Source organism: Bidens hawaiensis, unplaced genomic scaffold (genome assembly GCF_021521415.1).
Source record: "Bidens hawaiensis isolate Kalapana, Puna unplaced genomic scaffold, B.hawaiensis_p1.1 tig00019448_1, whole genome shotgun sequence".
Classification (NCBI taxonomy): domain Eukaryota; kingdom Viridiplantae; phylum Streptophyta; class Magnoliopsida; order Asterales; family Asteraceae; genus Bidens; species Bidens hawaiensis.
The window spans coordinates 376,294-401,498 of NW_027492956.1; the positions used below are offsets into that span (position 1 = coordinate 376,294).

Sequence of the window (25,205 nt, forward strand, 5' to 3'; positions counted from 1 at the left end):
TTGCATGAAAAAGTTATGGACGTTTTAAAATGATAAGGGAATTTACAAGTGCCTTGCATGTGGAAAGATAGAGTCAACAAAAGTGAGTTATTACCTTTACGCCCTTCTCATCATTTTATTTTCTTAAATTAATCTCCACCATTAAAATTTAAAATAAATGGATTAGATTTCTTCTCATCCTTCTCATTTTTATTATCCTTTGTATTTTAACTTTACCCATTAACATACTACCTTCATCATTATACAATAAGTCATGCTTTTTATCAATGTTTTACTTGTAAAGATTTGACTTATTTTAAGTTAATAATATAACTTTACAATATCAAAATAAATATATATTTTTAACATAAGCCACACATAAAATAATGTGATTTTACTATCATATGATGATGATACACCTTTGTGATCGATCGAATGAGGCCATGTTTCTTTAGTGGTGTTCTTCATCCACACATAAATTAATTATCTGGTAAACATGTTACTATTTTTATTTTTACAAATTTATTAATATGATTAAAAAAAGTTGGATTAATTACAATTATTTTTATTTGTTTCAAAAATACTTTAAATGTTGTATATAAAGAAAATATTGTAGATTTATGATAACTTCATATTTTTTTTCATTTTATATAATTATAGTTTTTTGACTTTATGATACATTTTTATATTAATTAATCAAAATTAAATATTATTTATTTAACCCGTGTATCAAACGGATATATAACCTAGCATGCAATAAAGTAGATGAAAGAGGATGATAATGAACACCGTAGGATACATATACGTATTCCAAAAATATGTGGTTAAACGTATCTTAGTTATATGTACCCAATTAAAAGTAAAGTATTACTTTTTTTCCATCTTTTTTTAGATCAGTTATTTATGTGTCAGTCTATCTACAATACATATATTTATCTCTCTAAGATATATATTTGTAGCCTAGTAAGGAACATATATGTAGCACTGAAACTATAGCAACGTTAATGAATATTAAAATTTTTCCAAAAATCATTGGAATAACACTAACAGGAGGGTAACAGTTCTGACAAGTATAACAAACTGACTGAAGCTGGACAAATACAAATACCTATGCTTGCATCTCTACAAAAATAAGTAGACAAGGGTCCACTTACAACTTACAACATTCTAGCTTAACACTGCCATGTAAATTCCTTCAAAATATATATTAACATATGCTAATCAGCTAACTACTTAGTCATCATCAGACAAACAAACAAGATCAGGAGCAGCAGATAAAGTGTGTGCAGTAATACCCTCTCCAATTAAATCAGCTATCTGCACCGCGCCATTTTCAGATGGCAACAATGATGGTTGTGGTGGTGGCGGTGGCGGGCCACCTGTGACATTCTGAGTTGGCGACACCCTCCTGTGACTTTCAGCATCAGGCGATACGGAGTGTGTAGGTCTGAATGGCTGCATATGTGGAGCCCGTGCACGGATTTCTGTGCTGGCCCGAGATCTAAGATGTGGAGCCGGAGCACGGGCTTCCACAGGTCGCAGATGTGGAGCCGGCGCACGGAATTTGCTAATAACCGGAGGCCGTATATGTAGGCCCGGTGCACGAGTTTCTAAAACCAGAGGTCGTGTATGTGGAGTTACGGTCGGTGCACGGGTCTCATTGCTAACAAGAAACCGGACATGTGGCGATTGGCCACGAGTTTCTGTGTTTATTCTTAAATTGGCAGCCGACATGTCCATTACAGTGGAACCAAGTGGTCTGTTATGGAAGGATGAAGGACCATTCATGTTCAAGCCAGGTGGCGGTCTGGTAGGGGTGGGCATTCTGGTAGTGGTGGTTGTGGTTGAATTGGTAGCCTGGCTAACTATAGATGGTAGTCTTATAGGTTGTAGTCTTGAAGAGGTCAACTGGTTGACCACCGGTGACGGTGGTCTACTTGGTGTAGTGGAGGCAGGCCTGCTCACCGTGCTATAGAAGAGAGCTGACGGCTGTTGGACTATCTGTAGTGGCAGTTGTGATCGGGATTGTAACTGCTGTAGTGGTGGTTGTGGTTGTGGTTGCTCTGGTAGCGGTTGTGGTTGCTGTAGTAGCGGTTGTGCTTGCTGTGGTAGCGGTTGTGATTGCTGTAGTGGCAGCGGCGGCGACGGCGACTGGTGATTTCCTAAAGATTGGCCAGCTGAAGACGAAGAAGCACCCTGGTAATGCATCATAGAAGATGTACCAGAAAACCGGCGCAGTAATGTTTCAGCCTGAGAAGCTGCAAATAATAAAAATCAAATTCCGTTAAAATCAATTTAACTTATATTATTTAATATAATAAAAATACCTTGTATTCCTGGATGGCCAGGAGTAAGATCTTGACACTTGGACTTGAAAGCCTCGGCCAGGATCTTATTCATGTTTACCCGTTTAATATTTGTTTCAAGCTCCATGTTTTTTAACTTGTAATCTGAATCTGTGCGTTGTTGTTTAGCTTCATACTTTAGGCGTATTTGAGCCACAACTTCTGCTATTTCCTTCTCACACTCAGAATTCAGCTTTTGTTCCTGCACGATAAAGAATCGAAAGTTAATCAATATGAACTGACTCAACTTATGAGATAAATAATGACTGACCACTTCCTGATATGACTTGGATATAGTCTCTCTGATGAAGTATAACCGATCTACTTCAGCTTGAAGTGGGTCGGTTTGATTTGTTATTTGTGGGTTAAGTCGGTTAGCTAGGTTATCAAACATGTTGAATGTGTTAGCCAACAGTGTGGGTGCCACAGATGTAGCCACCAAACTAGGCTGCTGTTCTGTCTCAGTAGCCGAAACAGAAACAAGATTTTCTTCCATATTTTCACCAGATTGTGTCACGGTTAGGTTTGGCTCTTCACAAACAGGTTCAAGTAAAGGCCCCGTGTGTTGAGCCGTATCAGACGGATTTTCAGCAACCGTTAGATCCGGTTCATCATCCATAATCGTCTGATCAACTTGACCAGCACCTGACAGTTGCATATCAGGTTCAACATCTGAAATGATCTGATCATGTTGAACCGTGTCAGACGGGTTCTCAGCAACCGTTACATCCAGTTCATTATCTAGAATGATCTGATCAACTTTATCGGCACTTGACGGTTGCAGATTAATGGTGTTAACTTCTTTATCTTGAACCACACTGATTGGAGAAAGCATATCAGGTTCAACTTCCGGAATGATCTGATCATGTTGATTAGCTATATTAATTTCTTCATCTTGAACTCCAGTGTCCGGAATTTGTTCAACTTGAAGGGGGTCATTTTGGATTTCCTGAAAAGACCAACAAAAACCTATTAAATATAGTTATGATGCAAATAATGAATAAAACAAAAGGTTCTGATAACCTACATGTTCTGAAGCTGGAGAAAAAACATGATTATTACTACTCGAACCACAAGAAGCACTATAGTCTTCATTGTCAGCTGGTGTTGCCATCTCAGCAGGTTTAACGCACGGTAGCACATCGCGTGGGCTGCTTTCATTAATGTTGTCACCAACATCTGGTGTGTCAGGTAAAATCTCACCCTCTTCAGCGTCCTCATTGTCACATGCGCCAGCTGGTGTTTCCATCTCAGAATATTCAACTTCTGGTGCCACATCATGAACAGCTGGCGTTTCCATTTCAGCAGATTCAACTTCTGGTGGCACATCATCAACAGTTTCATGACGGTCTTTGGCAGCATGAAATGCATCAATGCCTACAGTGTCATCTTCATCATTTTCCTTGTTAAAAGTTCCAACCGGCAATTCAACGTCACCAGAAACATGTGGCACCATGTCATTCTCACCAGTCTCATTGGGGTCATTTTCATCATGGCCTTTATCATTTTCTTTATGGTCATTTCCGGCTGGCATTTCCACATCACCAGAGCTGACATGTGGTGCCATGTCATTCGCGCCAGTCTCTTTATGATCATCTTCATCAGTTTCTTTGTTATAGTTACCAGCTGGCATTTCCATGCCGCCAGAGCTGACATGTGGCGCCATGTCATTCACACCAGTCTCAATATGATCATCTTCGTCATTTTCTTTGTTATAATTACCAGCTGGCATTTCCACAACACCAGTGTCAACATGTGGCGCCATATCATTCTTATCAGTCTCATTACGACCATTTTCATCAAGGCCTGCAGTGCCATCTACATCACTTTCTTTATTATAATTTCCAACCGACGTTTCCAGGTCACCACAGTTGGCACGTGGCGCCACATCATTCGCACCAGTCTCACTATAATCTTCACCAGCAGATGACGCATCAGGACTGCTAAAACCCCCTTTAGAACTTCCAAGACCGAAGTCAACTTTCTGCACCACATCAATCTCCATCTCATCACCAACCTGCTGGGCTTGAACCTCACCAATCTGCTCACTTGATATTGCTGCATGAGAACCAGTAGATTCTGTAAAATTAACACCTTCACACACCGGCTCACCATCACTTTCCACTTCAACTGTGGGGGGCACCTCAGTGTTTCCAGTCTCATCATGGGAACGCTGCAAAGAAATATCATTTAGTTCTTTATGTCGAATCTCCTTCATTCTTTCATGTTCTTCCAGCTTGTTGGCAAATTCTCTCTCTTTTATTATAAGTTTTCCAGATCTCATCAAGAGATTGCTGTTGTAAAGCGCAATGATTATACTTTTGTCCACTTTGTAATCAGTCTCTATACTCGCCCTCTTTTCATCCCATTCTCTATTAGTCCTCTCAAACGCTTCTACAATTTCATTAGCTGGGTCAACATTTGTGACGTGTTGACTATTTTCAGTCCCAACTTTGACCCCTTCAGGTGCAGGAACTGGATCTTTTAAACCAGGAAGAGATTTTGTGCGTTCTAAGAATCTTTGCTTTGGTAGCTTCAGTTTTTCGTACACCTTTTCTGCTTCTGCTTCTTCACAGATGAAATTTAAGTGTTTCTTTGCAAGAGCTAAGGATTCACTCCTATCAGTTTTACTTTCGCCAATTGATGAGCAGATCCAACACTATAATATGAATAGAATTATGTAAATAGATACATTAAATATTGTCAAAAAAGAATATGCAGTTTGTTAAAAGATGATACCAGTGACAACATGAAACCATGTAATAAACTTGTATTAGTTGTATGTTCCTTGCTGAGTCGAAAATTATAATAAACAAATTCCAGAAAATTTACCACTGTGCTCTTCACGTCTTCCTGCATATAGAGTTGACCAATTCAAATTAAATATTTTATCTTTAGGATAAAAAGATATAACATGTTTAGAATATATTGGATTGTGCTTTATCTCAACGGGTAAAATCAGAAAATGTTAAAATGGACAAAACAGGTAAAACAAGTTGAAAGTCACTATATAGCCTTCCAAATCGTTATTATTCTAAAACTAGAATATATTGTAAAAATATATTTGTAATCAAGCATTGAAAATATCCAATAACATACCGAAAACTTGAGTGTGTTGCAGAGCTCGGACGCAGTAAGCTTCAATTGATCAAGTACATTTGTTTCATCACTGACCTTGGACCAATATGTATCAGCGGATGATGACTGAGATTCGTCATTTTCTGTAGCAATCCCTGAAAACCCACATATCTATATCTTAAACTACTAGTCAGTAGTCACAAACAAATATATTTATAAAAAAGACAATATTGCCCTTTTACCGTCATTCACTCCTCCGGTTTTCAATTGAGCTGGTTCAACCGTAGGATTAATATTTAGAGTCTTTCTTCGTGTCTTCACACCACCAACATCAGCAACAGGTGGTGAATCCAAAATAAGTCTCGGGCGTTTTCTTTGACGTGGGTTCGATTCCGATACAAACTTCCAAACCGGCGACCGTCCGTCCAATAACTTTTTCCAAAATACATAAGGTGGGTCTCCATCGTGTAAATGTGTTTTTACCTCACTGTGTAACGAGGCACTTTTACCATAAATTCCACAGTTTAGAATTCGTGTGCTGATCAATTTCAATGATGTATCATTGCTTTTACATTTGTGAGAAAGTATATATAAAAACTCATTGACAACATCCTTTAGAAAAGCATCTTCAGATGAAATGTTTAAACCAGTTTGCCTATGAAACTTGGTCAACCGGTCAAACAGGTCAGAGGCACCCCACATGAGTAAAGGATCATAATTACTCCTTAAACTAGGTGATCTGAAATCGACTGCCACATTGTTCTCTGCGAGTTTAAGAATTTTCTCTTCTAAAGTGGATGAACAGTATAATCTGAATATCATGATTTGATCCAACGGTGTGTCAATGGTTAGCTTCTGCAATGACTTTAAATCAACTGATGGATTTAACTCGCTGTCGAATATGATAATAGCATCCACTGACGATAACTTAATACTATGATGACACGAGCGCGAGTCTATTAAGAAAATAAATCGAGTCTTATCTTTATTGAGATTGTTAGCAGCTTGCTTTTTCGATGGTGTATTTGGAACGCCATCCACATGTACATAAGAATCATCACCGAATCTTTGATGGATGAATTCAACTAATATGTGCCCGAGTGGAACATCTAACCCAGCAATTGGAGGCTATATTGAAACAAAACTCAAGAAATGAGTTAGACAACCTTAATACCTTATTGCAGATTAAAATTAGTTAAATTACAACTTACCTGAAAAAGGATAAGCACTCTTAGTTGGTGCTTTTGTATTTCGGGTAATATGTGGTCAAGTAACCAAAATTTGCCACTTATTTCTTTGCCAACTTTTACTATCATACTTTTGTCCTTAGCAAGTGAATCTTCAAGATTGCGATTCACGGTGTAGGGGTGGTTACAGATCTTCAGATAGAAAATAAATAAATAAATCTAATAATGAGATAATATTAAATTGATGAAAACAAATAATGCTGGAACAAACCGCTCGGTTGGTTTTTAAAGCTATATCGAGAGCCCCAAGTTTATCATTTTTTGAGATTGAACGAAGAGTATCATTAGTAAGTAGAGTAGCACAATACTGTTCAAGCTGCACGTTTGAAATATGAACGGGAACCCAAAATTCTACAAATTTGGAATTATGTGTGCTTCTTGAGACATCATTGTTCTCTGCATTCTCCTTGCGACACGTGTCAAGTTCCTGTTGATTCTCTAAATCGTGTGCAATCCTGCAGGACAAGAGCAACTATGTATAACAGAATGATAAATTAAGGCTGTTATCTTGTTTAGTTTCTGCTATGAAAAGAAACTCCGATTATATGAAAGGAATTTCTTTATATACATAAAGGAATGATGAAAGAAATTTAGCAAACTCAAATACAATAAGATTCATGCCTAATATGGAGGCTTAAAGCATGGTTTATACTCTAATGGCATCCATCGACAAAACAAACCTAAAAAATAAGGAACTTAATAATTTTTTAGTGAAAATAATGATATACAAACTAGGTACAAAATCACCTACTATTAAGACGTAGGTTCTGTACAATGATGCTTAACTTAACCTAAGATCAATAATCAAATCAAGCCTAAATGCATAATACTTGACTTATCCCAGTCACTATTTGTCAATGTAAAAATAACATCGTTACCTATTTTAGTTATGAAAATATCATCAATGCCTATTTTCATTGTGGAAATACTATTGTTGCTTCTTTCATTTACAAGGTCAAAGGTTATTGTGTATCCCCTCTTTTTAATCATAAAAAAGAATAAATTCAATTCATAGTGATAACCAATGGTATACAGAATAGCTCTATGAAATCCCAAAAGCAAGACTAAAACACTCACAAGTTACCTGAAGTAAAATGTAGTTATGTACCAAAAACAGAGTGATTATTATAAAAACAAAAAACTCACCTGTGTGGTGATGTTTGGCACATGTGGTTATCGCTATTTGCAATATTTCCGTTAGATGGTGAAACATAGACACCATTGTTTTTCTCCACGTCACCACTTTCAATAGATTTGCCATCTAGTGATTTTGTTTGAGGACGATCGTCATGTTCTATTTCGTCTAAATCAATCACTCTTCCCCCAAACAACGCTTTATCAGGAGTTCCTTGAACTCTTATGCTACTTTGGCTTTTCGGCTCCTTATCTACATCTAACAAGCCAAAAGAGAATAAGAACTTTGATTTTATAATGATAATATATATATATATACACATATATATAGGGTTTTGAATCAAATACGAATGAATTTTATCGTGACAAGTGTACAAATAACTAGAGTAATTATGTTAAAACAAGAGTAATTATTATTACACTATATTATTTTTATAGCATAATTACTCTAGTTCAAAACTGTAATTACTCTAGTTATTTGTATGTTAATTTTATTTGTACCATATCCCACCCCTATATATCTATATATATGTGTGTGTGTGTGTGTGTGTGTGCACATATCAGTTTACACAGAGCAAAAACACATGAAATGCAAAACAAATATAACATTCAAATGATCCTAGTCTGTTTGCCAACTGTCGCCAGAAGAGGTAAATTTGGCAATCAATTACTTACTTTAACAAGTACATAATAGAAAAGATTGCCTATTTAACAAATTGCTATCAATAAAAACTAGCACGCAAATCCACCTTGAGTCAAACATTGCGATCCATACTGTAACACCATTTATTATAAAACAGATTATCCTATAAATATAAACTAGCATAATGGAAATTAGTAAAAGCAAAATAAGCATAAGCACCTGTTTCAACTTTTGTTTTTTGAGATTTGAACATAGCCTTATAACTAATTGCATCCCATTTCTTTCTTTTCCTACTACCAACATCTGCATCCGCATCCTGCTTTTCAGTTTCAGTATCTTCATTAACTTCTTCTGAACTCTTTTTTACATTATTTGAAGTTTTCTCTTTTGTTGTTGACTTGGTATTTGGTAACTCGATAGTCTCGACCACTTTCTTCCCTCTATCCGACCTCCTTAATGGACCGGCCCCCATCGGTTTCTCAACTTTCTCAGGTGTGTTTTTAACAGGTAAAGGATTTGGTGATGCGTGTTTTTCTAATCTTTCAGCCTTCCTAGATGATGTTTCTCTACCTGATCTTCTTAAAACAGATGCATCAGCTGATCCTGTGGATGCATCTTTCTTCTTTGCCATCATTAAGGAAACAGCAGATACCGCAACTAATATTAAACATAAACAAATTTATCAATATATTAACCAAAATGAACTAATATCAACCATAATCTTATAAAATTCAGCAAAAAGAAAACAAAAAAAAAGAGACATGCTAATGAAAAGATTAACGGTTAGAAAATGAAAATGCAGGTTCAAACCCTAAAGTGACTTACATGAGATGTGTGTTAACAAGCATAAACAAAATGTAGTCTCATAATTTAAACCCTAAAGTGGCATGCATTATTTCAATGAGACAATGATAGAACCCGAACCCAGAAAACGAAAGATTTCTTTTATTGAAATAATAAGATAGTTGGCCCTATTTGAGAAGGGCGAATCTCAAATGAAAATGCAGGTTTAAATCCTGAAGTAGCTTACACGAGATGCGTATTAACAAAACATAAACAAAATGCAGATTCTATCATACATCACAACATGATCAAGTTTATCTTGTAACCGAATACTTACCATCTCAAATTGGTTAAATCGTAGATTAGCCCCTCTCGAATCGGGCCAACTATCTTATTATTATTTCAATAATAAAACAAATCTTTGGTTTTCCGGGTTCTGTCACAACATCTAGGTTTAAATTTCAAACCCTAGGTCCAAACACACGATGAGCATCAACATTACATGCCTAATTAAAACCCTAGCACACCGAATTCCACTATAAAACCACCAAAAATGACCTAAATTATTCAAATACGCACCAAAAATGACGAATATGTATCTAATCAAGAAACTGAATTGATAAATACAAAGCATATGGATCGATCGTAGAAACCTGCAGTTGTTTTCAGCTGTGGCGAGTGAAATGAGAAGTCACCGTCGACTGAAACTGTGAAAAAATCAGAGATGAGAATACGGAATTGAGTTAATGTGATTTGATTTCATGTTTGTGGAATAATAATAATAATAATAATAATAATAATAATAATAATAATAGGGCAAAGAATAAAAGGATCAAAATGCTGAGAATTCGTACAGTTTTTGTTTTGCAGAGAAATACTCAGATACTACTAGTAAAATAATAATAATAATAATAATAATAATAATAATAAGTTTAATTGGAAAAAGAAAAAAAAGCAATAAATTGATTTGGAATAAGTTAAATAAATTTTGGTTGGTGGGAACGGGGAATTACGGTCACTAAACGGGTCTTACCCAATTAATGGTATTTTCAAGACTTGGTAACCGACCATATTGTAATAATAATCGGTTCTAGTGTTGCGTGTTTACGGGTCTTACCTGTCATATCTGATCTGGACCTGATTAATGGTATTCATAGAAACCAAAAACTGACCCTCTTGTAATATAATCAGGTCTGGTCGGTTCAGGTCTCATGAATTCGGATTTTTCCTTATTTATGCTCACTCATGGTGAGAATTAATAATGGGGAATTCTAGAGACACCACCCAATTTTCCTAAAAAACCCATCAACCCGCCTCATATAGGGCTATACCGGTGCGTATAGGGTTCTTTATAAGCCCCGTATAGTCCTATACGGGACGTATAAAGCCCTATAAGGGACGTATTGAGGGGGTGTTTGGGTGTCCCTAACAGGACCCTTAATAATTTGTTTTGGAATGATTTAGTATATGGTAAAAGTTCGTTGATGAAAAAAGTGTTTATATGGTGTTAGAAAAAATGTTAATTAGTTGTTTTATTAGTTTGTGTCTATTTTTATTTTATAATAAGTCATTTAGAAAAACCATCTTCTTGAAAACCCATCTTCTTGATGGTTTAGTTTTGGAAAAACGTTGACTAATGCGTTGCTAACATCTTTCCTTATTGAAAAAAATCTTTGTATTTCGTGGTGGTGATGTTGCAACTTCCGATGTGTTGAGTTTCATACACATGTTTAAAAATTAAGCAGTGAAGGACTTTGTATACGAAACCATTCTTGATCAAACAAAATTGTCCTCCATAGGTACATATTCAAATATAGTGAACATAGAACACAACCATAATTAAGATTGATATATTTATCTTTTATTTATGTTGCAGAAGCTACACCAAATCGAAATACGACGAAACGAAAACTTGATCGTTAGATTTGGTACACTAAAAATACCTTGTAAGACAAACACGAGCCTCATGCGTTTCCCTTGATCATATTCGATAATCGAAGCGCAAAATCGGCTTCAATCGGTTTATTTTCTCAATGACGCTACAATAGGGTTGAGGTCGATGGCCATATGGTGTAAGTATGTGTTTAGGGTTAAATTGTTCGCTAACAAATTGTATGTTTAAAAGAAACTTTATTTTCATATTTATAATGAAACTATTTTAGTCCCAATTAAATACAATGTTAAATTTAAATAATAAATATATACTCTTATGATTATATCATAATCATTAACATATTTATCTATGTTTTATTTAATCAAAAGATTTAAAATTTGAATTCAAAATTCAAAAGGATATTTTGGTAAATACATCTTCATTATTTTAGGTTAGGTTTCTACTTATTTTAGGTATGCATCATTAAATAATATTAAAGTGATTTTCTAACTGTGCCCTAAAGACACATATGAGAAATATTAAGTAGGTGAATATTTTTCTTGAAACTATAATTTTATATTAATTACATTCATTTCTTAATAACTACCTTATTTAACATTATATTGTTTCCTTTAAAATCTTCCATACATTGAGGACTACTACATAAAATTTTTCTAATTTCCTCTAAGATCATCTCCAACAGTTTTTTGTTCAAACCAGCCACATCACTGTCACATCAGCTTTCTTAAAAACCACATTTTTACTCCAACAATACATCTTCTCAAACCATCTTTACATTTCCACATCATCACTTACTTTTACAATTATTTTAAATAAGAATTTCACAATACTATAAAATATTTAATTTTTATTTAAATAAATAGCAATATAATAAAAATTTAGTAAAAAATAGATTAACAAAAATATAACAAATAAATAAACAAAAAAAATGACATAATTTAAAATGACAATTACGCTAACGAAATGAAAGAGAGATAATTTGAAGTTTTTTTCTAGGACTTCTTGTAACGTTTTTTTTATCTAGGAATCTTTGTAATGCCTAGGACTTCTTGTAACTTTTTTTTAAGACTTCTTGTAACGTTTTTTTTTTCTAGGAATCTTTGTAATGCCTAGGACTTCTTGTAACTTTTTTTAGGACTTCTTGTAACGTTTTTTTTCTTCTAGGAATATTTGTAATGCCTATGACTTCTTGTAACCTTTTTCTAGGACTTTTGTAACGTTTTTTTTTTCTAGGACTTCTTGTAATATTTTTTTATTCGAATTCGTAAAATAGATAATAAAATCGTTAAAAAACTAGTCATTAAAAAACTAGCCGTTAAAAAATTTAATCGTTAAACTTGTCGTAACGTAAAAAATAGACAAACAAAAAAAATACATAATTTTTGAAATAAATATAAAAAATATGTATATATGTATAATATTTTAATATATTTTATAAATGTAAATATATATATATATATATAGGGTGAAAGAGATGTTGGGGCCCCCAATTGATTGGTTTTTGTTGGTTTGGAAATTCAAACTTGGCTTCTTGGTTTTTGGTATAAAACACATCCTCCAATGGTTAAGTTGGTTTGAACCAACAAAAACCATCCGATGAAGGTGCTCTAAAATTACTTTTTCATCTCCCATCATTTTTTAATTCATTTATATGTAACGAATATTTAAATATGAAAGTGACTTTTTTACATTCAAGTTAACATTGACTTTTTTAATATTAAAATATAAAAGTCTAAAAACCAAAAGAATAAATAATTCCACTATTATACGATAATAAAAGAAAATGCATTTTCCACATTTATAATTAAATATGGGGTTGCAATCTAATTCATCGTGCATATCAAGTTTTTTTTTGGCCAATTGTTAAGCATTATTAGCATCATCATAAGCATGCCGCTCTGGACATGTGCTGAAATTGTGACTCGAAGATCTACAAAGTCTGCAATGTTTTACTTGTCTCACTAATTCCTTTCCACTTTTCATTCGCATGTGGGCTTTGCATTCACATCTTGCATAGCCTCTGTTTCATGCTTTTTTTTGTGTAGTCTTTTTTGGACTCCAGTTTTTCTTCACGATGACAAAAATATCATGTCTTTTCCTATCTACTTTCTTGTTCACAAATCTCCCTTTTGAATGGAAAATCCATTCATTCTTGTAGAATTTTGATAAAAAAAAAAACCAATAGCCTCTTCTTCACTTAGAAAACATTGACTGACGAATGGTTCCTTAAAACTTTTTTTCTTGTTTTCACTTTGTTCTTCAATAACATCTTCTTTAACAGGAAGCTCATTCAAATCCAAAAGAACAGGTCCATCCATTTACAGAATAATAGTAATGTTTTATATTATCTGATCTTATAAAAAAGTAATAAAAGTGTTGTTTAATAGTGAATACTTATAAAAAATGGTGGGAAGAAGAGATGAAATAGTAATTTTAGAGGGAATTAGAAAAATTTTATTTAGTAATCATCAATGGATGAAAGATTTAGGAGGGACAATAGAAATGTTAAATATGGTAGTAATTAAGACATAAATATAACTAATAATTATAATTTTAACAAGAATATTCATCTAATTAATATTTCTTATATGTAAAATCCCAATATTAAAAACTAACAATTTGCTCTGAGGCAAAATTATTATTCATCAGCTTCTGATAATAGCCACACATATTATTATTAATCATTCATCAACCCATGACTATCAACCACACTCCACCTACTTCTTTTGTCAAGTGTCTTTTTTGTTCAGCGTCACATACAGCTTCACTCGCCTTCCGTCTTCTTGAGTCACGTTCGTAGTGATCGATTGATACAATACGGCTAGGGACGAAGGAGCTCCAGTGTATGCAGTAGATTGTTCGTCATAGACTCGTCTTCACTTTCATTTTTCTTCTTAACGCAACTAATTGATCTCTTCATTTGTAACGATAGTTCACTTTGTCTTCCTATATGGTCTCTAGGGTTTTGATTTTGAGGTTTTTCAGTTATGTATGTATGGTTGCTGATGGGATTTCACTTCTATAAACAAACCCCCCACTGTCTGCGTTTAACAAAGGTAACCGTTAATCGGCTGAAGAACATAAGTCCATTCGAGCTGCTATTGGTTGACTGAATGAAAAAAGGACAACATTAATCCATTTGTAAGTTTAAATGTTTTGTTTGTTTTTGAGGAAGCATTAGAACCCATGACCAATATTCTTTTATCAGTTTAACATGTTTGATTGATTGTTAATTAGACAAACTTGTACTATAACAGTTGATTTGAATTGTATCTCAAACATTGTTGTTTGAATTAGTAAGCCAATTTCCAACACTCTAATATGTGTTTGTTGCTATGATACTGATCAGGTTTATGAATGTCATAGGGTTTGGCGAAATGGTATGCCTCTGTTTCGGTAGGCTCATATTCAACATAAAAATTCAAATGCATGTTGGAAGGTTGAAAATCGAAAGGCCTTCATTCAAAGTAACGTTTCGTTTATGAAGAGGTATGTACCCGCCTCAACACCGAGCAAGGCGGGTCAACCCACAAGATAAAGACATTATGAAGGCACAAAGCCAAAACCTATGCGCATGGCGCATACAAAACATGCTCAGGCATCATATGCCCAGGCACACATATGCTCGCGCATCACATATGCGCGCGGCGCATCAGCGCGCGGCGCATATCACATGCTCGTGCATATCACATCTGCCCAGGCACACATATGCTCGCGCATCACATATGCGCGCAGCGCATTAGCGCGCGGCGCATATCACATGCTCGTGCATATCACATCTGCGCATGAAATATCTGCGCGTGAGAATAAAGAGAAGACCTCGCGCATCCTCAGGATGGGCGCATATCACACGTGCACATAATCAACCTCGTCCTTATCCAAATCAGGATTAGGGCAACCTTGATTGTGCACGTCAGACAACCTTCCAGAAGGCATCTTTTTAAGGAGTAAGAATATGCTGATGTTGACAGCTGCCAAATGAAAGGTCGACAACTCAGCATGACACATGTGTTACCACGTGATTACAACCAACGAGAAAGCGCCAGGTGTCCCAGAGGACACGTGGCGCAGTGCGATTGGAGGAGGCCAACGAGGTTGAGCCCAATCAGTGGAAACCCTAGCATTATAAACACAGCATCAACTCCACTTTGATGACAGATTCATACTCAATCATTGACAGTTACAGGCAGTGATATCACATTCAATCATATTGAATTACATTCACTCACAGTCAGTTACATACAAACACACAGTCTCACAATCAGAGGGTATTCAGCTATTAAGCAATACTCTTGAGATTCACTTACTCACACATTATTATCTTCTCCACCATATACTGATTCTCACGCCGGAGGGTTACCCCAAAGAGGACCCCTCTGTCCCTTTCTGAGGGGTAAGTAACGGCGCTGTTCATTTTGTAGGTGGAAGAACACGGATCCAGAAGAACCATCGGTGAAATAGTATAATCACACCCGAGGAAAGTAGATCTGCTACCAGTGAGTAGATCCACGTTTCTTCATTGGTTTCTGGCGTTCGTAACGTTGATCAAGCTCTGGAGGATATTGAACGTGAGGGTGTTAACGACGGACAGCAGGTTCTGAGGGTTCCGCGTGATTCTACGCGTACCACCAGCAACCGTCCCTTCGTCACAACCCCTCACGGCCAGACTGAAACTCCTCCAGACGATCTCATGTTACAAAATATGGCCGGCGCGAAACTGAAAGGACCAATGGGTCCAGAAGAAGAAACAAATGATCCGAATGAATGGCTCATAAACGAGCAGCGGCGTCTGATGGAAAAGTACAATGAAATGGTCAAACAGAAGAAGCTAGCCGACCAAACACAAAGGCAAGCGTTTGATAAGCAGACTACAAAACGGCCGCGCGCGCCGGAAGAAGGACATTCTATTCACACTGCACACACTGAGTTCAGTGATGAAGAAGTGCATAGCATGAGGAAGACGCGGGATACTCATGCAGGAGGCTCACAGCTCCGCGCGCCTGTGAACATGCCGCCTGGAGCCAGAGCCGATCTGGATCTGCACATGCCGTACAGCCCACCAGTCAGAGGGCAAGTGGACGTAACCACACCCTACAGACCAGCCATCTTGGTAAAACACTCAAAGTTCACTGCGCGCATCGCGCAGGCTCCCATCCAGCACAAGACCAAGATGCCAAGTGGTTTGGGTAAGTATGATGGCACGACAGATCCAGACGATTTCTTGCAAGGTTTTTACAACACGGGAAACCTGGAGAGCTGGACGATGCCAACATGGTGTCATATGTTTGCTCGCTGCCTAACGGGCGCGGCGCGAGTATGGTTCGAGAGCTTGCCGACTGGGCAAATTGATGGGTTCGAGGAACTATTAGAAAAGTTCCAAGCCCACTTCGTACAGCAGCGCAGGCACACGCGCGATCCTGATGACATCATGCACTGCGTACGCAGGAATGATGAGACGATTGAAGATTACATCACTCGGTTCAATCAGGAGTCTCTGGCAATCGGAGGTATAACCGAGCAACTCCTGCGCGTGGCCTTTATACAAGGCGCGCGCAGTGATCAATTGCGACGAGCTCTCGTAAGCAAAGATGGCATGCCCACCACGTGGGCCAAGTTAATGGAGGCATCGCGAGTTTTCGCGAGAAATGAAAAACAGATTGCCCAAGATAGGGCAAGAGAAAGAGCGCATCAGGCTGAATCACCGCGCAGCAAAGAGAAGAGGGCCAAACAGAACTCTGTATGGTCCAGGTTGCAGCCAACAAGTTTTTCTTGCGCAGAAAAGCAAGCGCAACCAAGCTCACCCCAGCCCCAAAAAGATGTTCGTAATCGCGGGGAGGGTGACAAGAGGGAGGGCGGCAGAGGTCCCAGCAGACCTCTGCCAAGAATATGGACTCCCCTCACTAAAACACCTTCACAGGTGTTAAGTACTGAGAATGTTCAATTCAAGCCCCCCAAGCAACTACACTACAAGGGACCGCAAAACAGTGGCAAATATTGTGAATTTCACAGGTCCCCGGGCCACAACACCGACGCATGCCATCATTTAAAGGATGCGATCGAGAAGGATGTAAAATCAGGCAGGCTGGCTCACTTGGTGAAAAACCAAAGAATAGAAGATGAGCAACCGGAAGGAGCCTCTGCCAGCAAGAAATACAAAAGAATCTGTGTGGCTGAGGGGGGACGACAAGGGCAGACGTTAAAAAAGAGAAGCGCGCAAATCCACGGAGATTGGCGCGAGCAGCAAGTCATCTTCCCAAGAATCAGGGGAGGCCCTTCAATAAGCAGTCCTCTCGTCATCACCACACACATTGCTCATTACGAAGTGTCAAAGGTCCTGGTGGACACTGGAAGCGAATCTGACATTATGTATGAGCAATGTTTCAGAAAGTTAGACCCGGCAGACCAAGCGCGGCTCGAAATTGTGAACGCACCAATCTGTGGTGTTTCAAATGAAATCATCCATCCCCTAGGCCAGATTCAGTTTGAACTAACTATGGGGGATGATGAGCACAAGCGAGCCGAAGTTGTCAACTTCTTGGTCTTGCCCACCACGTCATGCCACAATATGATCCTGGGTAGGGGAACGATTGCCCAATTTAATGCTGTACCGTCGCCAGCGCACGGCGCATTGGGGTTCCCTACACCAACAGGCGTAACATTTGTTTACCGCGATCATTTGTGCGCAGTGACAAGTACGCCGCGGGAAGGGAGAATGAAACTTCCAATGGCGGACAATGCGCCAGAGAAGTGGATTTTAAATCCAAAATTCCCAGAGCAAACGGTCACAATTGGCGCTACCATTTCAGACGAAACGAGATTGAGAATGAAAAGGTTGCTCACAAAATACACGTCGGTTTTCGCGTGGCAACACTCCGATATGACGGGGGTCCCGCGAGACTTGGCGCAACATTCTCTTAACACGTTCAAGTCGGTGGAGCCAATTGCTCAGAAAAAGAGAATCATGGGGGATGAAAAGGCGAAGGCCATGAATGAGCAAGTGGAGGACCTGTTGCGCGCAAACATCATCCGCCCGATCCGATACCAGACGTGGGTAGCCAATCCTGTGATGGTAAAGAAAAGCAACGGGTCATGGAGGATGTGTATTGACTTCAAGGACCTCAACAAAGCATGTCCGAAAGACTGTTACCCCCTCCCAAACATCGACGCAAAGGTGGACTCCGTGGCGCCATTCAAGCTCAAATGTTTCCTGGATGCCTACAAAGGCTATCACCAGATTCAAATGGCACCACAGGACGAAGACAAGACTGCCTTCAGAACCGACAAGGGTGTTTTTTGTTACACAAAAATGCCCTTTGGTTTAAAGAATGCGGGCGCCACCTATCAGAGACTTATGGATTCGGTTTTCAGTGAACAAATCGGAAGAAATCTAGAAGTCTACGTTGATGATTTGGTGATCAAGAGCAGGGAGGAGAGACAAATGCTCACAGACATCGAGGAAACTCTTCAGCGCCTAACGGAAGTTAACATGAAGCTCAACCCGAGCAAATGTACTTTCGGCGCGGAAGAGGGGAAATTTCTTGGTGTAATGGTCACTAAGGATGGTTTCAAGGTGAACCCTGAAAAGGTGGAAGCCATCCTTGACATGCCTTCACCATCCACCATGAAAGAGGTGCAGAAGCTGAATGGTAGATTGGTGTCAATCAACAGGTTCCTAGCGAACCACGCCAGCAAATCTACTCCATTCGTTAACACTTTAAGGAACTGCTTGAAGAAGAGCCAATTCAAGTGGACGCCTGAGGCTGAGCAAGCTTTCAGTGAGATAAAAGAATGTCTCATAAAGCTGCCCGCGCTAACAGCTCCACTTCCTGGCGAAACCCTTACATTGTACCTGTCAGCTGGATACCGCGCCATCGGCGCAGTATTATTGGTGGATCGCAAGGGGATCCAAATGCCAATATACTATGTGAGTCGGGTGCTGACAGACCCTGAGACGCGCTATTCCATCATGGAAAAGTTAGTTTTGTCACTAACACACGCGTCGCGCAAGCTCAATAGATACTTCAATGGTCATCCTATTGAAGTTCTGACTGGTTACAACATCCAGCAAGTCTTGCGACGACCCGCGCTCTCCGGAAGGCTGACAAAGTGGGCGCTGGAATTAGGTGAACACACGATCACCTATAAGCCCCGTCCAGCAATAAAGGGTCAAGTTTTAGCGGATTTCATCACGGAAATCCCAGAGGGAAAGATCGAAGAAGCTCAGCGCGAGGTAGACCCTCCGCGAGCAAATGATGAAGAAGATGTTTGGAGGCTATTCACTGATGGAGCCTCCAACAGCGAAGGGTCCGGCGCAGGCCTCAAACTGGTGGACCCTGATAATCATGAATATACTTATGCTATTAGGTTGGACTTCAAGAGTACCAACAATGAGGCTGAGTATGAAGCCCTGCTGGCTGGTCTGCGCATTGCGCGCAAGTTTGGAGTTAAAAGGCTAGAGGCCCATGTTGATTCTTACTTGGTAGCTGCTCAAGTCAACGGCCTTTACGACGCCAAGGAGAACACAATGCCTCTATATCTAGAGCAGGCAAAAAAGCTCGTTGAGCAGTTTGACTTCTTCAAAATCATACACATCTCGCGCAGCGAAAACAAGTCCGCTGACGCGTTGAGTAAGATGGCATCAACTAATTTTGATCACTTTGGCAAAGATGTCAGGGTGGAAGTAATGAGCAGCCCGTCAGTGCAAACGCAATCGGTCCTTGTAATTCATACAACCCCTTCATCCTGGATAACTCCAATAATGGAATTCCTGAAGGAGGGGAAGTTACCGGACGATCGCGCGCAGGCGAGGAAGATAAGACACAAGGCGCAGAACTATGAACTACTTAAGGGTACATTATATCGACGCTCTTATCTTGGACCGCTCATGAAATGCCTGGATGCTGAAGAAGCAAGCTATGTGATTAGGGAGATTCACGAAGGAATCTGCGGAATACACGCTGGCCCACGCATGGTGGTTGCCAAGGCAATGAGCGCAGGCTACTATTGGCCAGGCATGTACTTGGATGCGCTAAAAGAAATCCAAAAATGCAAGGCATGTCAGAGCCACGCGCCAAACACCATGCGGCCAAAGAACAACTTGATTCCAGTGACCTCCGCATGGCCTTTCCACAAATGGGCCATTGATATTGTGGGGCCCCTGCCACAAGCGCAAGGGCGAGTGAAATTTTTGGTAGTGGCGATAGACTATTTCACAAAATGGGTTGAGGCCAAGCCACTAGCAAAAATCACAGCTGAGGCGATGAAGCAATTTATCTGGAGCCACATCATTTGCCGTTTTGGCCTTCCTATGGAAATTGTGAGCGACAATGGTAAACAATTCACTGACAGGAAGATATCCAGCTGGCTCAAAGAATTGCACATCAACCAAATCTTCACTTCGGTCTACCACCCTCAAGGGAATGGCCAAGTGGAGCGCGCGAATCAAAGTTTGTTAAATGGGCTGAAGAAAAGGTTGGAGGGAGAATCCAATTCTTGGGTCGAGGAGTTACCTAATGTCCTGTGGGCGCACAGGACATTAAGCAAAACTAGCAATGGCGAATCCCCGTTCAGCCTAACCTATGGGACAGAGGCTATGATCCCAGCAGAAATTGGATGCCCATCCCATAGGGTACTCATGATGAGCAAGACTGATAACGAGCGCGAAAGAAGATTGGACCTCAACTTGCTTGAAGGACGCAGAGAAGCGGCTATCATCAATGAAGCCAAATACAAGAAAAAGCTGGAAAAATATTATAATCATCGCGTTAAAAAATGCCACTTCAAGAAAAATGATTTTGTCCTTCGAAACAATGAAGCTAGCCGCGCGATAGCCCCAGGAAAAATGTCCCCCAATTGGGAGGGACATTATCAAATTTCAGAAGATTTGGGTAAAGGCGCGTACACTTTAAAAGATTTGAATGAAAAAAAGATACCGCGCGCGTGGAACGCGGCACAGCTTAGAAAATGCTTCATGTAAAAGTTCAAATATGTAATCAAGGCTTTTAAGCCATCATGAATGATGATTCGCGCTATCTTTCAATATTTGTTCTATTACCTTTGCATACATGTTTCACACTTCCCTTATTAATTTGGAGCAATATGACAACACTATATTGACTTCAAAACAAAATAAAACGAAGTAAAACATACATGCGCGAGCCTTAGCTCAAACGCGTTAACGAGTCTTAACTCTAAAACGTCAGGGCCTTAGCCCAAACCTACGAGCCTTAGCTCAAACACGTTAATGAGTCTTAACTCTAAAAACGTCAGGGCCTTAGCCCAAAACAAAGAGCCTTAGCTCAAAACACTCACAAACATCCATCTTACATCCCGCGCAGCCTGACCATAAAAATCCTTAAACACAACTAGGGCAAAGTACATGCCAGATCATAGTTGTTAAGGTCTCAGGTCGAGGTCGCGCGCGGAATCATAGTCGATATCTGAGTAACACTTGCTGACATGTAATGGCTAAAACTCATACTTCCATGTAAAAACCGCGCGACAACGACGCGCGAAAAAGGAATTGTGAAAAGTTATCGCGCATGTCAGCATAAACAAGATACTGCGAAACCACTTACAAAATAGAACAAAGGTTAAGTGAATAATTTCCTTACAACCTTGTTCTTATTTTAACGTGCAAGCATATCTTATATCTATACAAGCAAACATGAAGAGATGAATGGAAATGCGCAAGATGTGAAAAAAGGGAAAACAAGTTTCATTCCATAGCATTGAAATTTACAAGTATGATGAGTTACAAATTACAAGTATAAATAAAAAAATATAAAATTTGATGAAGGGCTTCTCAAGTCTCCACGTCGACGTCAGCCGCTTCATCACCCTCATCATCTCCCTCAGCATCTGGCGCGGCCTGCTCCTCATATCCGAACTGACCATAGTCAAGTTCTTCCTCCTCATTGGAGTCTTCTATCACGACGGTGTCAGGAGCAGATTCTTTCGCAGCGCCAGAGCCGCTGGCAGGGGCAACATCCCCCGCGCCACCATCATCGCTACCAGCCCTCTCGCATTCATCGAGCAACTTCTTTAGCGCGCCGAGGTCGGGCTGGTCAGCAAGCGCAGCTATCTGCAAATCATTAGGAAAATATTGAGTACAAAACACTTGGAAAATTAGTCAAGTAAAACTCATTAAGGTCAAGGTACCTGCATAAGGATGGGGATGGGAGTATTCATATACTTCTCCCCCACCGCGGCCATGTCCGCGCAGGCCGCGTCGCTCTTGTAAGGGTACTCGGATGGGTTCTTCTTCAACATGCCGTATTCATACCCATCCGTAAACCCTTCAGCTCGACCCACCAAGCGCGCGGCAGCATTGCAGTCCATCACAAGGGCCTGAAACTCGGCGGAATATTTCATCGCCAAAGCGCAACGAGTCATGCCCTGTGACACCAGCCATTGGCGATCCTGCGCGAGGCCAGCAACAGACGTCTCGAGGGCAGGAACCTGGGAGTTTAATAACTCAACAGTTTCCTTGGTCTTTTTTAGCTCCTCTTTATCAGACGCTGCTGCCGCCAAAATTTTTTCTTTCTCCGCCTGCGCAGCATCAAGTGCTTCCTGGCTGGACGCTGCCGTCGCCAAGGCCTCATCTCTATCGGCCTGCGCGGCCGCCAACTCCTTCTTCAGGCGCGCAACCTCGCTCTCCAGTGATGATTTCTCAGTGATACTCTGGACGATAGCTTGGTCACGCGCCTCAGCCTGCTGTTCCAAGACACGCACTCTCCGCGCGTACTTGGCAACTTCGGCTTCCGCCGCCTGCTGCTTCTCCCGCGCAGCTTGGAGCTCATGCCCGCGCTTAATAAAGGCGGTGTTGGCACTTGCTCGGTTTTCGCTGAGCTCTGCCTGGAGTTTCTCAGCTCGCGCGCGAGCATCAGAAAGGTTCCAGGCGGCCACCTTAGCCTCTCGCTGGGCTTCCACAAGAGCATCGCGTACTTTAATATAATCACGACGAAGCTCCTGGGAGGCAGCAAAGAAAGCCGACCCAGCGAAAATATGGTTATTCAGCAAGTCCGCGCGGGTGCGCTCCTCCTGATACCTCCTTTCAGTAGGAGGCACGGCATGAGCCCAGAAGTCCTCGCATACGCCCATGGATTGGAAGGAACTGTCTTCATTAATATTCCATCTCGGGCGGTAAACGTGGTCACCTTCCTGCAAAACACAAGAAATGTTCTAAGTCATAAAACATACTTATATGGAGGTACGCGCAGCGGAGCAACAAATTAAAACATACCTGCGGGGATGAAGCAGAAAAGTCAGCGCCAGCCCCACCAGAAGTCTGCGCTGCGAACTCTTGTGGCATCGCAGGGCTGGCGCGGTCTCCCAAGGAGTCTTCAGCTTGAGCCCCCTCATCCTCCTCATCTTCTTCAATAGGCCTCTTCTCCTGCGACCTGGAGGGCTCCAAACCAGTCTCGCGGGGAGGGCTGCGTGTAGGAGGAGGCGAGGGAGGTCTCGACGCCGCCAATTCGGCGCGCAATACGGTTTCCTGCTCCTTGGTAATCCCAATAAGGGGAGACTCAGCACTAGCAGAAGCAGGAGCAGAACCAGCGGCGCCGACAACGGCGCCAGGAGTGTCACCAGCAACTTGTGCGCCAGCTACAACTCCTATGAACAAATCAACAAGGAAAAATGGTTTATGACTGAATCCAAAAGAAAAATTCAGAAGACAAATGTGCAAAACATACCTTGGCGCAATTCTGTTCGCGCGGCGAACATCGCCATGAAGTTCATTCTACCCTTTTCAGAGGGTAGAACAGGGGACTCCGAAGCAGCCCCCGGCGCAGCCTCAGCACCTTGTGGCGCCTGCGGCTGATCTGCGACTGTCGCCGGTCCTGCAAACATTCAAAGGAGCAAAGGTTTAATAACAATTCAATCAGATGAAGATAAGCAAAGTATACCTGTTGCAGGCGCGACACTGCTTCTCTCTTCAGCCGCGCGAACGGAGGAGGTGACGCCACCATACCTCAAGTGGACAGGAGGTCTGCCCACTCTCACAGGCAGGGAAGCTAAAGAAACCTTGGTGGTAAACACCTGGGTTTCCTTAGGTCCCTTCGTTTGAACATGGGGATGAGCGACAGGGGTGTCATCTTTCTTCTGTTTCTTACTGGCCCCTGCGCCAGATTTCCCCTTAGCTTTGCGTTTTAGTAGGGGCGCCTCCTCTTCCTCCTCCTCCTCCTCCTCCTCCTCCGCGAGCTCCAGCTCGTAGTTTTCGAGCGCATCTGCAAATACAAGCTACACAACTGTTAATAAACTTTGGTATTCTAAAGGAATAAGCATAAGTGCGAAGGCTTACCAGGCGCGTCACTATCAAAGTCAAATTCCAGATCCACTGGGATGAACATGTCATCGAAGCGATCTGGGAAACCAACCTCCCCAGCGCCAAGCGCGACGGAGCCACCCTCCACTTGATCATCATAAGCGGCGTGGATATAATCCTTGGTGACTGCGCAAAAACAAGTCAAGTGATATCAGCAAAAGAATTATGTTCGCGCAGAAAAAGAAATAAAGCAATGAAATAAACTTACACAACCCGTCGACTTGGATAACGGGCTCAAGCGCGCTGTCGGCCCATAGCTTACTCATGCCGACCCCCACCAGCGCCTCCTCGCGAATTTTCTTCGCGGGGGATGGTTCGGCGGTCAGTTTCTTAACCCAGGCGCCGGTTGGGTTCTTAATAACATCCGTATCCGCGGGCACAGAATCGATCGCGCGCATCGTCATGCGGATGGGGATTACACCAGCCCTGATGTTGAAGAACCTCTCAGACCAGTCATGAAGGCTCTTGAATGACACGGTGCTGCACTTAACCTTCTGACTGCGAGGAATAAAGGAGATCCAAGAATCTTGGATCTTGGGCTTGTAAAAAAATTGAAAGCGCCGAGGGGTGGGCTCCTCGCGCTGTGATTTGCACATGAACTCGAAATGAGTCATGCGCACAAGTCCAAACGGATGGACTTGGGATATATGAATCCCGAAAAAACGTAACACTGCGCCTACAAACCTTGTCATCGGAAGACGAAGGTTGCAGTGGGTGAAAAAATGGGTCTACAATGAAATATAGCCGGCAGGCGGGTCCGCCGCCGTTTGCCCGG

General features: G+C 40.7%; 1 protein-coding gene across 1 annotated transcript; it reads right to left on the reverse strand.

The window, feature by feature from the left end:
* Positions 1 to 1,074: 1,074 nt before the first annotated feature.
* LOC143558402 (uncharacterized) lies at positions 1,075 to 13,421 on the reverse strand. The gene is made up of 12 exons (XM_077047248.1): positions 13,283 to 13,421; positions 8,646 to 9,083; positions 7,796 to 8,042; positions 6,861 to 7,104; positions 6,614 to 6,781; positions 5,645 to 6,530; positions 5,424 to 5,557; positions 5,064 to 5,177; positions 3,352 to 4,983; positions 2,596 to 3,273; positions 2,307 to 2,526; positions 1,075 to 2,237 (listed from the first exon to the last, which is right to left on the reverse strand). Exons 1-12 carry the CDS (start codon positions 13,419 to 13,421, stop codon positions 1,213 to 1,215), a joined length of 5,925 nt encoding a protein of 1,974 aa, XP_076903363.1. The 3' UTR covers positions 1,075 to 1,212.
* Positions 13,422 to 25,205: the final 11,784 nt, after the last annotated feature.

What these genes read in the sequence shown, in the direction of transcription:
- LOC143558402 (XM_077047248.1), bottom strand. Translation starts at nt 13,421, where the DNA reads ATGGATGGACCTGTTCTTTTGGATTTGAATGAGCTTCCTGTTAAAGAA. An exon ending in CTTTAAAAACCAACCGAGCG is followed by an intron (nt 6,782 to 6,860) that starts GTTTGTTCCAGC and finishes TTCTATCTGAAG; the next exon opens with ATCTGTAACCACCCCTACAC. An exon ending in GCAACACACTCAAGTTTTCG is followed by an intron (nt 5,178 to 5,423) that starts GTATGTTATTGG and finishes CTCTATATGCAG; the next exon opens with GAAGACGTGAAGAGCACAGT.